Raw genomic sequence first — 13,929 nt, 5'->3', positions numbered from 1 at the left:
ATGCATTGGGAGCTTAATCTGCAAATTTTACCTCATTGTGACAACTTGCATTTTTATAGCCACGTGCTGGGTTGTGGCTTTCTGGTGCATCTATTGAAGATTCTATTGTTTGGAGTGAATTGAGCTATGTTGATAGAGCTTAAAATATGAGTTTCATCTCAATGCACACTTCAAAACTTATAGCCATGTGCTAGGTTTGGAGGCCTTAATAATGACTATTCTAGAAATTATTGTTGTAGGCAATGTCTAGGCATCACGTAGAGACTACATGTCAAGTTTGGTGTCCATCTAAGATGGTTTAATTTTATAGCTACGTGCTAGGGTTGGAGCCCTAAACAATGTCTATCAACATGGTGCTTGGTTTGGAACATGTGTGGGCATCGTGGGGATCATGTCTGTGAAGTTTGGCTCAATTCCAAGAAGTTTTTTTTTTTTGCCCATATTGGAACCCTGGCCTTGTTGCCTTCCCTAGAACTATGTTAATGGTCTATTCTCTTGAATTCTTATGCCACTTGAGTGCTATCACAATACATCTTCTTGTAAAATGGTTCATGCTGACTTGTAGGACAATTTCTTATGGCCATGCAGTTGTGTTGCTAGTGAAGTGCTTGAGGTGATGGTATCGTGTTGTGCTCATCTCCATGTGGTGCATCTTGTAGCAATTGTGTGTTAGTGCATTGATGTGGAAAATATGGTGAGTGCTTAAGTGGGTGTCTAAGTGATTACATTCATCCTACCCTACTTTGTGATTTCGGCATAATGTGCAGACATCCATGATGAATACTTATGTCGTGTATTGGTGATGTGCTCTTTGAATGCCTCCCAAGTGCTTGTAACATGAGCTATGTTGTGATGACCTTGATGTTGTCCACTAGTGTAACATGAACTTTCCTAGTGACAGGTTCTTGTGTAAGAGATATGGTGCCATGAGCACTTGTAGAGCAAAGGTATGAGTAAAGGGCAAGTTGCCACATGGCATGGAGGACATATCCCACATGTGAGCAAGCAAATGGATGTAAGTACCCTCACCTATAAAAGGGAGGTTCATTTGAAGTAATATCAAATCAAGCACTTTGCACTATCTCAAGATTCTCTTTATGAGTCCAAGCTAATCTATCTTGGAACCTAATTGACTTGAGATACATGTCATGAGCACTCTCTTCATCATGTTTCCACACAGGTTTCATCCACCTTAGAGCGCTCCATAGATCCTGAGGCACACATGTTTTGTCATGGTATCAGAGCCTAGGTCTAGTCTCCTAGATTAGTTGTAGGTATGTCTTAGGAGCTCATGTTTTTCTCCTAGGTTAGTTTTAGTTTTTTAGATTGAAGACAAATTTCCATCCCTAGAGAGAGAAATTTTCCGTCCATCCATTTCATGAGAGACTCATTGTGAGCTTGAGTGATCCTTGTTGCTGTGTGAGAGAGAGAGATAGGGAGAGTCTTTCAAAGAAAGATTTGTGAGAGACCTCCTATGGATCTACTGAGAAGGAGAGATGTTTTTAAACATACTCTTGATTAAAGGAGACAAAGCAAGAGAAGCTCCCAACGACTCAAAGAGCGCAGGTTTGGCACTGCTGCTCACAATGTCGACTGCACCAACTAAAGTCTCCTTCTGCACTCCCGACGAGTGACATCCATTGCCTCCTTTAACTGAGTTACGGGCCAGAAGCTGACCAGTATACAGCAGCAAACAATGCCCAACAACAGAATTGCGACTCCACAGAGCTGCATCGGCTTCTCTGTTGCGACTCCACAGAGCTGCATCGGCTAGTGACTGCATCAGATGGTTTGTCAATCCGCCACACGACTTCAGCTATAGAAGCAAGCAGCGAACAAGGATGCCCTCCATCGACAATGCAGAAACTCCATCACCGACTAGCTTTGACCCTCTAGGCTGAGCACACCTCCATCGACCTCCAGAAGCTCCCTGCAGCCAGTCGCCAACGCACTACCTACAACCACGACCCTGCAACACCCACGGCCGAACTGCTCCATCAGCGCGATGAGCTTCTGCCATAGCTGCCAAGCAGCGCCATGCCATAGCTTCAGATTTGCAGTGGACTCTACAATGACTCAGGTTACTAATTGTGGGATATGAAGCTCCTCCGAACGAGCTTCCGGCGCTTCCTCAGAGACCCGATTGCCTTCGCATGAGGAAAAACCCAACCATGCACCCTCGAAATGACGACGACCCTTGCGGCTTGTTGCAAAGCACCACGTCGCCATAGCCATCTTCATCGTCGCCACGCCATTCCGTCGACCTCTCGCCGTCATTGCAGAAGCTTCAAAGATCTCCTTCTTCCTTCTCCAAGGTCTCAGATAACTTCCACGTGGCAGGATAAAAATTAACTATGGTTAAATTTAACTTAGTTTGGTTTGGTTAAGTAAACCCAAGTCTGGTCCATTCAACCCACACTAAACCATAGTTAGTCTTAGGTTCAGGATTAGTTAAGTGCCACCTAAGCACCCAGCACCCTTGCTAAGCACAATCTTGCAAGTTGCATGTGAACAGCCTCTGTGCCACATCATCAAAGGCCCTTTTCTTCACAAAAATTCAACAAGCCATAACTTGCAATCCAAGAAGAATTTGCACACGCTCCAAAAAGGAAAAGTGATCATCTTTTCGAGCTCTACACGCCTGTCATGTCAGAATCATTGTATGCAATTAGACACTACCAATATTGAAATAATTCAATTGGTAAGACCTTTGCAACCATTGGAAAAAGCAAAGCATGAATGCAAACATTGATGTAAAAAGCAAGCCGAAAGCACAAGTGTATGAGATGACCATAGCCCGAAACATGGCATCCACACAGAAAGCATTAAGGCACATGGAAGAACAAAGCATCATGTAGGTAGCTACACCAAACAAAGAGGCAAACGAGTCGTCATCAAGCCATGAGCCAAAAGGTGACATGAATGGAATGTATTGAAAAACAAAAACCTTGCCAACCTTGCCTATATGTTTGTAATCAAACCTGACCACCTGAGAGTAGCTATGAAAGCACCCAGGGGAGGTATTGACATGTTTATAAAAAAAAAAAAAAAAACCCACACTTGACCACCTTAAGTAGCAATGCAAGCGCTAAGGGGAGGTGATGGAATGTAACTCACATCTGACCACCTTGCAGTAGCCAAAGGATTATGGCACCAAGGGGAGGTGTTGAGATATGGTGCCATGAGCACTTGTAGAGCAAAGGTATGAGTAAAGGGCAAGTTGCCACATGGCATGGAGGACATATCCCACATGTGAGCAAGCAAATGGATGTAAGTACCCTCACCTATAAAAGGGAGGTTCATTTGAAGTAATATCAAATCAAGCACTTTGCACTATCTCAAGATTCTCTTTATTAGTCCAAGCTAATCTATCTTGGAACCTAATTGACTTGAGATACATGTCATGAGCACTCTCTTCATCATGTTTCCACACAGGTTTCATCCACCTTAGAGTGCTCCATAGATCCTGAGGCACACATGTTTTGTCATTGCCTGGGGGATTCACTCTTCATTAAAGGGGGACATCACCTGCGTGCATGAACTTAAGAAAACCCCCTATTTAAGATCCACGTAGGATGATAAAACACCCCTATTTAAGCTTATAAGATACCACCAAAATTATCTTATGTCCCCCCCTTTCCTTAAACCTATGTTCTTTCTCAAGCATTTAGATTACACAATAAGCAAATTTAGATTATTTAGATTACTTTCTTTATGACTATTTAAAACCATAAATAAAACCAAACTTGTTTAGACTAGTTACCCAACGTAGCCTTTACTACGTCGCCCCCTCATAAATATGGCATGGCCCCCCTAGCTTAAATTCAATATTGGGAAAAAATAAAAAGGGCCCCCACCCCTAATGTATAAGCTTATGCCTCATTTCAAAAAACCCCCCTATTGTACACTCACATGATATCATAAGTTTTTCCCTATAAATCCCTCGGGTGTAATTGTGACCTCCTATTGTGGTAATCCCTTATGACTAAGATATGGTTCTTGTGTAGCATCCCTTAGTTCTTCCATACTATCGGATTGTGTTGTTAAAGGGCCTGCAGTAAGTTCACATATTCTCCCTTTGTCTTTTGAATGTTGTGGCTTGAAGGAGGTTCTTGTGCTATTGCACATTCCATAAGTGTCGAAATAGATAGCTATTGCATTATTTTAGAAGAAGGTTCTTGTGTTACTTCTCTCGTCCTTAGAGATGTATATACCCATTTCTTGGTAAAAGCTCTTGTCATGTCGTTATGTTGTTGATGAGGCTTGTTAGGAATAGTGGGACAAGATGGAGTCTTGGGTATCCATAATTGTTTGAAACCCTTCGAGCTATCATTGGTGACGAGCATTGTCTTAAGTACCCATCTTTTTTTGGTTCGAGAAGTGAGAGTGTGTTGAAGTGGAAGATTTTTCTCCTCGGGTGGTGAGGTTGATTTTGACTTAAGGGGCTTGAGGTGTTCTTATTTGGGTAACCATTTGAATTGTTGTCCCTTGTAGAATCCTTATGTTAGTAACAAAGACTTGCTGACCCATTGTTTCTGAGTATTTGTTGGAAAGATGGTGGTTGATAAGGTTTAGAACCTCTCCCTTTAGGTGTTGTAGATTGAGGTATTTTTGTCTTTTATTGAGCTTTCATAGGTCATGTTGCATCCAGATGAATTCTTTGTCCTTTTGTGCATGGAGTTGGTTCTTTGGAACCCACATTTTTTGTGTAGTATCATTGCACAGGCTCGTGCTTGGGATTGAGTTGTCTTGCAAGGTTCATACTTTTCTTTCATTTGATCATTTGGTGCTATTGGTTCCTCATTCCTCAGCAAGTCAATCACATATATTCTTATGTTGCTTATCAAGGTAGTTGTTGTTTGTCTCCAATCAATCTAGAAATTCACTTGGTAGCACCAAGTCCTTCCGAGTACCATGTGTTCCTCAATCATAAATACAGGCATCACATAAAATCAAATGGTAATAACATGACAACTTGCTTCATGACTTAGAGTGGCATAACCTATTGCATGAGTCATGTTACCATCAATGGATCTTATAGGAGTAGATGTATCTATTAGGTGTAGCGATAGAATCTACCAAACTTGTTGAGATATAAAGTTGTTACTAGCACTTGGTTCAATCAGAGATTCAAGGCCAAGAGCAGAACCTTTAGCATTTGAAGCAGTGGAGGTCCATAAAACCTCTTTAGCTTGCTACCATTAACGTAGCCTTCCATGACTACACCATCTAGTGTCGCAATTTGAACCGCCCCTTGTGGCGTAATTTCCACCGCATGATACAGTCCCATTCCTTGGTATTTCAATTTTCTTTCATGTTGCAGACCCTAAACATTAGAGCAAATTTTACTATTTCAAGTCTTTGTCTTTGAGGTTACGGTCCCATTCCTTGGTATTTCAATTTTCTTTTCATGTTGCGGACCCTAAACATTAGAGCAAAATTTCCTATTTCAAGTCTTTGTCTTTGAGGTTGCGGTCAACCACCACCGTTTCCTCCTCAGCTTCTCAACTCTCATTCCATAGGCTCTACTCTAAGCCTGGTTTCTTTTAGCCTTCCAAGATCTATGAGTCTCTTGACTAGAACTTCTTCTATAAGTTTTTCTCTCACCACCACTCTTAGGTTGGGAACTAAATACTCCATGAGAATCATAGCTTCCATGCCAAAGCTTAGGCTGAAATGGGTACATCTTCTCTCTGAACATCTTGGTCTGAGCACATGTTTCTGAGCATGGCCTATATTGTGATTTTGTAGGCAATTTTATCATAACATCACACACATTTAGTCATAAAACTACCCCAAGAAGATACTATATACATTTCTACCCCACAAAGATGCCGCTAACATCACACACCCTTTAGTCATAAAACTACCCCACAAAGATGCTATATACATTTAATTACATTTCTTTCCAATAGTATTTAGGGCTTATAAGATCCCTTTATTCACAAAACTACTTTTCATGTCTACTTCATTTCAACACCCTCCACCTATATCATCCATCATTCATACTATCATGATAGATAGTGATTTATCGATGAAATGATTGCAAGTCACAAGGTGAAGAATTTAGGGTGCAAATTTGCATGCATCTATGCCAAAACATTTATTAGTTGCATCAAGGAGATACTTTAAGATTCAATTCACCATGATGATCATTTATACACAACTCATAGTTTTGACATGGAAACCTTAACTAAGATATGACATGATTGTCACATCTCTAGCAAATAGAAAAAGTTTTATGAAACCAACATGCTCAAAATTGAACATGCGATATTAAGATTAATATTCATGGTGGGTACTCATATGATGTACTAATAGTTCTTCAATATGATTACTACATCTCTAGCAAATGAAATAGGTGCAAGACACCACAAAAGTTATGCATGTTCAATACTAGGGCATCACAAGCAAAATGAATTGCTTGAAGGGAAAAACTCATGTCAAATCACTAGACTCAATCTTCTCTACTGATGTCATCCACATAGATATTGCGATGATGCCTTCTCTCTTTGATGGGGGCATTGAATGCTATGTCATTACACATCATGTCAGCCATAGCACCTGCATAAGAAGGTAAAAAGCTAAAATAGATCAATCAATACCAATGCCTCATTGATAATAATATTCTCCAACAAATAGGTTTAAAAAGATAAAACACGAGAGTAACATACTTACTAGTCGTCCAAAAGATTAACAACCATTTCCACATCTTCGGAATCATTTAGAGTCCCATAGTTGCTTAACACATTTCCCTTTCCTTTTTGTCCATCCAAAAATGGTTGCAATATAGAATTGCAAATGTCAGGATCATTCTCAATAGATAAGCATGCTCTCCCAGAATGCATGCATGCTTTTTGCATAGAACCAATCCCAGCACCTAAGTCCACCATGTCCAAAAATTGGACACAAGAACTCCAAGAAGTACAACATCATGCATGGTGCCTTCTCCAATGCACCTCTCCATGGAATACTCTCTCCATGTTTTATAGTTTGCTCACTTGTTGGTAAATAATGATGAAACAAACTACTTCCAAAAGCAATGCCCAATTTGGTACCAACCACGGAAGCATTTCCAGGATTACAAACACAAGACATACTAGCCCGATGAAGAACGCATAAAACCACAACATCCACCTAAAGACAAGAAAAGAATTAAACTTATACTTAGTACAAGCCATTTCATTATACAAGAGCATAAATTCTTTCAACAGGTCATTGTAAGACAATTGTCTCACCTTATGATCAATACCACCAACTTTGATTGTACAATATGCATCCAAGCATTGCATGTACATTCGACATGCAAACTCCAATCTACTGCTCCTAGCATAATGCTCAACCAAATGAAGAACATGAGGAGCACACATAACTAGGATCCAGCCAGAATCTGAAACAATTGTGGCTGCTACTAGCAAGGAGTAGCGTACATGGTCCTCTGTTAATAAATTCCAAGATGGAGATGTGGAATCCTCTACTCCAAGAGCTTCTAGATGTGTAGGCAGATCAAGAATGACAAAATCTACAGCCCAAGCAACACTCTTACCATTTCTTGTTTTTCTTTCACCTCCAAGACCCACAAAGTATTCCTTCATGTCTATATAGGCTTGTGGAAAAAACATGTATTGCTTACCTAAATACCAATCATCGAGATGCCCTCGTCATCTCCATTTGTCCTATTGCAGTTGTAGCAATAGTCATTGAATCCTTTAAATCTTCATAAAGTTCAAGTTTGTTCATTGCTTGTATTTCCCCAAAATACTCTCTCAACCTAGGATCTTGAGGAAGCACAAAGCTAGCTTGTTGACTAGCAACCAAGACCTGAGAGAGTAACCTCTCAGATTCACAAAGCAACTGATCCATCCATGCCTCTTTCGCCATCCACTTTATGAATTCTCTATCAGCTTTTGGCATCCCATAACTTGTTCTCAAATTTGAATCTGACCCTAAGATTCTGAGGGTTGCTAGTTGTGTCTCCTTTGAGACTTTTGCAATGGAGATGTTATACAACTTTTTCAATGTGACAATAGATGATTTATCATCAAATGGGAGGCTCCACAAGATATTAAACCAATCTTCACCATTTGTTGGTTTGACAATAGACAGAATCTACATATAAACAATACATACAATCATCACACTCAACTGTATTTTTTAATCATACAATACATGCATATCCCATACCTTGATCATTTTCTAAACAAACATCATATGATCAATCTCAAAAAGTGCATGGATGGGCATGTGTATTCTCCTATTCAACCAAGAGTACAAGAGTGACTGTGGCACAGCATAAAAGGCATCATTTACTTAAGTGTCCCTGCAACTGTACTAAAACAGAAAGGCATCCCAGGCTGCCCTCTCCAAAGAATGAAATCCACCCTATCTGCCTCCCTTTTTGTCTGATGGCAACTCAACCATGTTGAAATCGCCACCAATGATCTAAGAATCTACAATAGGGGCCTAAGAGAGTAACTGCTTCCAAAAGGAGATCCACTCCCCTCTATTGTTGGGAGCGTAGAGATTGAGAAGACCAATCTTATGCCCTCCAATCAATATAATGATCCATTGAGCTCTAGAGGGAGATAATACCATGCCCAGCAACCAAGGGGAGAGTAGAAAGAGAGACCGAAATGCAAGTACCTCCCCTTGTGCCCATAGCAAGTGACCAGAAGGTATGTCCTAAAAGTAGTTTGCCAGACTTAGAGTAATCATTGGCATCCAACTTGTGTTCCTGGATAAAAAGGATATCAATAGCACCTCTAATGACACCTGGATGAAGCTGATTCCGGATCAGCTGCCTACGGCGACGGTGTGGAACTCCGCCTAGGCCCTGTATGTTCCAACTGACTATCCCCATCGACAAGAGGATGCTAGATGGAAAGTCTTACCTAACCTAGTAGAGGAGACCAGCTGGCCGAAACACTCATGCTGAGGGCAGGAAACTCGACAGGTGAAAGGATCCCCACACCTGCTGAAGTGGAGGCCCTATCAAAAGAAATCCCAATGACCAGGACCCCTAAGGTGGAGGGCACAAACTCCTCCTCATCCATGAAAGTCATCAATTCTGCCAGTGCTGAAAAAAGAGTTCCTGATAAGCAAGTCTGGCCGAGGAGTGCGAAGAAAGACCTGCACTCGTGGAAGATGGAGGAGAAGGATCTACTAGGCCTCTATCAATAGAACTAGAGCTAGGTGCTGAGGAGGCCTGTGGCTGGGCTAAAGAGGAATATGGAGTCCTCATCTATGCCTGCACTTTCTCGGTCGTCCTGACTATGGCAAGAACAGTCTGCAGGGAAGAAGTATCTGTCGCCCCCTCGTGGTCAGAAACCAAGGTGACTGGGGCTGGTGCATCTAAAGGCCCCTCCTGATGTAGAACTGTAGTGTCTAGGGCTGTAGCAACATCCACCTCTGGAGTTTGGAAGGCGTCTGTCTGAATAGGAACAAGGGTCTCCTCCTGAGGTAAGGGAGCCGCTCTGATAGCTCTCCATCATGGTACTGGCTATGCTACGGGCATTGGGCATCCTACTGCCCCTGGTGATCCTGGGTGTGCGCAGCAGGGCGCCCTACTGCTCCAGGTGGTCCTGGAGTGTGTGGTACAGGGCGCTGGGGAGGTGCAGTCGGGATAGTACCTAAAGGAGCTGCACCAAAAGACCTCTTGGGTCTTTTTTTCTTCCTTGGGCACAGTCTCTAGCAAAGTGCCCAAGGGTCCTGCAAATCCTGCACTGGTCCTGTCTACCTGAAATATCAACTCTCTATCGAAAGAGAGAGCTGTCTGGACGCTGAAGCAAGATGTGGTCATCTGAGATGTTAGGGTCAAAGACAATGACCCTAACACGAGGCACCCCGTCTGCTCTGATTGCCTTTGCCGAGGAAGAAGGCATGCCAGGAAGGGGGGGATCTCAGTGACCACTCCGAAAGTGGCTCCGATAGTAGCAAGAAGTCGATGGTAGACCTGAGGAAGACGCAAAAATCTAATGAACAGTGATGTGAACTGCCTGTCCTCCTCGACCGGCGGATCAAAGCCCAAGGTGTAGGGTAAAAGAAAAATCATCCTCGAACCCAAAGCCAAGGGATTAGCTTTGAGAACAAGGGCTGTGGACTCATGGGAGTCGAAAATCACTCGGAAGAATCCACGTCCCAGAAGTCAAATATCCCTGAGGTGTGGGGTGAGTCTCCTAGTAATGCCCCCAGCATCCAGTCTCTAGCATGTGATCTAGAAGGGTGTGACCCAAAGATGCGGGCGAAAAGTGATGTGGAGCTCTCTAAGTCCACATCTTTCTTGAGCTGCTGCAACTCATCTTCTGAAAAGATGACGGTTCTCGCGGCTGATGGAATTGGACGGAGATTGGTTGAGTGGGGATCCATTCGCCAATTGATGTGAAAAGGCTGATTCCAACACTGTTAAAGCTCCATCCGTGATACTATTGCCCAGGACGCCTTGGAACACGGGTGTAGGAAGGAGGAGAATAGGAGAGGGTAGGAGAGAGGGGAAGGGAAGGAGAGGATAGACTGAGGGGGTAGACGGAGGTAGGTTGAGGGGGAGGCGTAGGGGAGCTTAGTTAGGAAGGAAGGGAGAGGGGGAGGGGGAGGGGGCTGGCGGGGAGGGAGAGGGAGGGCGGGGGAGAGGAAAAGAGGGGGGGGATTAGGAGGAGGGAGGGGGCTGACGGCAGGGAGAGAAAGGGGGGGCGGGGGAGAGGAAGGGAGGGGGCAGGGGGGGGGAGAGCTGGAGGGGGGCAGCAGGGGGGGGAGAGGGAGAACCGGGTAGGGGGCAGGGGAGGGGAGGGAGGAGGGGGGCTGTCGGGTGAGGGAGAGGGGGGGTGGGGAGGGCTGTCGGGTGAGGGAGAGGGAGGGCGGGGGAGGGAGCGGGGGAGGAAAGGGGTGGGGCGGGGGAGGAGGAGGGGGCGGGGGGGGGGGGGGGGGCAGTAGGGGGGGAGAGGGAGGGTGGGGGAGGGAAGGGGTGGGGGAGGAGGAGGGGGCGGGGGGGCAACGTGGGGGGAGAGGGAGGGTGGGGGAGGGGGCGAGGGAGGAGGAGGGGGCAGGGGGGCTAGGGGGTGGGGGAGAGGGAGGGCAGGGAGGGAGAGGGAGGAGGGGGTGGGAGGGCTGGCAGGGGGGGGGAGAGGGAGGGTGGGGAGGAGTAAGGGGAGAGGGAGGGTGAGGGAGGAGGGAGAAGGGGTTGGCGAAGGGGAGGGACAGGAGGAACAGCGAGGGGAGGGAGAGGGGGGGTAGCGAGGGTGAGGGAGAGGGAGATGGGGCTGGCTGAGAGAGGGAGAGGGGGGGGCAGTAGCTCACAGGGAGAGGAGCAGCTCCTTTTGTTTCAGTAAAGGTAGGTTTCAGTTTTGAGTTTTCCAGTTTCAATCAACTAAAGCCCCAGTCAAAGCGGTCAAAGTTCTAGTCAACTGGCTCAGTTTACAAAGCAAGTGCTACCAGATTGGATTTAATCAGTAATCAAGCCCCGCAGCCTTCAAGAGCAAGGGAAAATAAGGGGGGTTCCAGTTGGAAATTTCTTTATCCGACCTAACGGTGTCGAGATATTACGGTCAATCGGGTTAGTTTACAAAGCAAGTACCGTCACATGGATTCCGAATGAAAATCAGACATTACAGAGGTGTTTCAGCCTGAAAAATAATGCTAGTCTCTTTTTTGATCACCACAATCCGACATAACCATAATTAGATTTTTAATTATTAAGAAATCTGCAAAAACCGCCTTTTGGTACCCCGGCCCGACCTACCACACGGAAACCGAACCTAACTAGCTCCAAATGAGTCATGCAGCCACTTGCTTCGAATGTAATGAAACCACTGAGAAACATTCCAGAAGTAACTGCTGCTTAAAAATACCCTCCTCGTGAAATATAATTAAAAAAATGAAATCTCCCTTTAAAAAAATATTTTTTTTAACTATGTAATTGAACCGGGATTCCATTTGACCAAACGGATGGCAATGTCTGCATGAAATTAAAGCAGTTAGTCACGAGGAGAGCCTACCAAGTGTCGTAAGAGGAGGCTGCCATTTGTCACACCACCATGTGTCATGAAGAGGATTGCCCACATATCAAACTAAGAAGCTGTCCACTTGTCACGGTACCATTGGGGGAAAGATATCCAAGGTATAGCTAAGGATCACATTTTTAAAAAAAAGGACCAAATGCTGGACGTAATCGCCGACATAACGCGCAGCCGTCAACAGAATTCGCTCGCGGGGTACGAAGATCGACGGAATCGTGGGCAGATCGACTATGCAGAGTGGCGGCAGCATAGAAGGAGGTGCTCAGGAGGATGACGAGGAGCAGCAGTGGCCGCTCCAATGATCTGCTACAGCAGGAACCCGCGAGCTCCCGAGTAAAGGTGAAGGTGGATAGTGATCAGCAACTGCATGGAGACTAGGCAGCAATGGTGCACGCTGAAGAGCAGAAAGGTGCGCTGCTATGCAGCCAAAGGGTGTGCCACAAAAGGGAGGACAAAGTGCTTGATGAAGGCAACACGTACACACAGGAAATGGATAGATATGGCGCAGGGCTGAGGTTGAGGAAGGGGAGCAAGAGATCAGACAGGCATGGTGCTTGGTTGTGATGATTGCGAAGATTCTAAGCTAGGGAAGCTTCGAGCAATAGCTATGGCGATGGGAAAGGTCAAGAAGCTTGCTGGCTGTAGAAAGCAGACGTGGGCTTGGAGGGTGGGAGAAGCAGAGGACCGTAGAGCCTTCTCCGGTGGTGGATGAGTGGTGGTGAGGGATTCGTGGGAAATGGCTAGAAGATAAGCCATCTCCCCACCAATCCCTCCTACAATAAAAACCAAAAAAAGAAAAAATTTACATATAATTTTTTCAACACCCAGAGAGTTTTGACATAACGGTGCATCCATGGGGCGACTGCACGGAAACAGAGCCATCGAGAACCATCGCAAGCACCTGCAGCTGAAGTGTCGAGCTCCGATTGCTATGGGAACCACTAACGAAACTGTTGACCCCACGACAAGTAGTCACGGCATGCCCTATAGCACTTCAAATCGAGTCGTATCTGTCGCATCCGGGCTCGGATCGAGGTGCCGTAAAAAACAAAAGTATATCCTGCATCCAACCTGACAACATCGTACCGAATATCCCAACATCGGAGCTGATCCGGTGCCCATAACGGTGGGATCGGCTAAAAATAGTCGCATCAGATGCTCGCATAAATCCATAAAAATCTCGGCACCATCAACTCAGATTGGAACACAGTAAAAAGGAAAAGCGGATCCTTCGACAAGACCCACACGGCTGCAGTGAAAGCCCCATGACTAGGGTCCATCTATCATGTCAGATGAAATAAAATATGTAGAAAATAACACTGAGATAGATGTCATCATGCCTATCCTGACCCAATGATACCAAACCACGTACATACGGTACCCGACACCAAAGTCAACCCAAGTACCGTCCAATAGCAACCCAAGGCATCGGTATCACCATAAAGCCAGCTATAACTACTGCCATAAAAGTGATGCCACTATCGAATCCAATGACAACCGTAGATATGCATCTGCATGGCATCCAGCCAAATACATCCTACAGAAAAATCAATAACTAGTTGCTGGCAACAATCACAAATGCCATGATAAAAACCTGATGCCATCAACCATAACCGCATCTGTTATGTTCAAGTCGAGGTAACATGACCTCGGAAGGGTCAATCGACATTTTCCTTTAAAGGATCAATGTTTATATTATATTTGTTTGGGCTTCATGTAAATGATAAAAAAGGAATCAAGGTCAAGGTCCTTGGTGAGGGTGATATGGTTGACACTATTATTGTATCTGTTACCTTTCATCCTGGCATGTCTGTCCTAAAGGAAGAATACTAGATTCTCTAAGCAGTGATGATCAGAGTTTCTGAAAGCAACAGTTGTATTTACTATAACAGTGCACTTTGACTTATTAATACAAAACCAT

General features: G+C 44.6%; 1 protein-coding gene across 1 annotated transcript; it reads right to left on the bottom strand.

Annotated features, from left to right (window-relative positions):
- Positions 1-7,644: 7,644 nt before the first annotated feature.
- On the bottom strand, positions 7,645-8,193 carry LOC147895235 (uncharacterized). Its single transcript, XM_087383434.1, has 2 exons — positions 8,185-8,193; positions 7,645-8,109 (listed from the first exon to the last, which is right to left on the bottom strand). The coding sequence occupies exons 1-2, from the start codon at positions 8,191-8,193 to the stop codon at positions 7,645-7,647; spliced, it is 474 nt and encodes a 157-aa protein (XP_087239560.1).
- Between the last annotated feature and the right edge of the window lie 5,736 nt (positions 8,194-13,929).

The sequence above is a fragment of the Dipteris shenzhenensis genome, chromosome 13 (assembly GCF_047967505.1).
Source record: "Dipteris shenzhenensis isolate YYH24624 ecotype China chromosome 13, Dip_SZ_1.0, whole genome shotgun sequence".
Taxonomy (NCBI): Eukaryota; Viridiplantae; Streptophyta; class Polypodiopsida; order Gleicheniales; family Dipteridaceae; genus Dipteris; species Dipteris shenzhenensis.
Note: the sequence above shows the minus strand (reverse complement) of the source record. Positions and strands in the feature narration are given on the sequence as shown.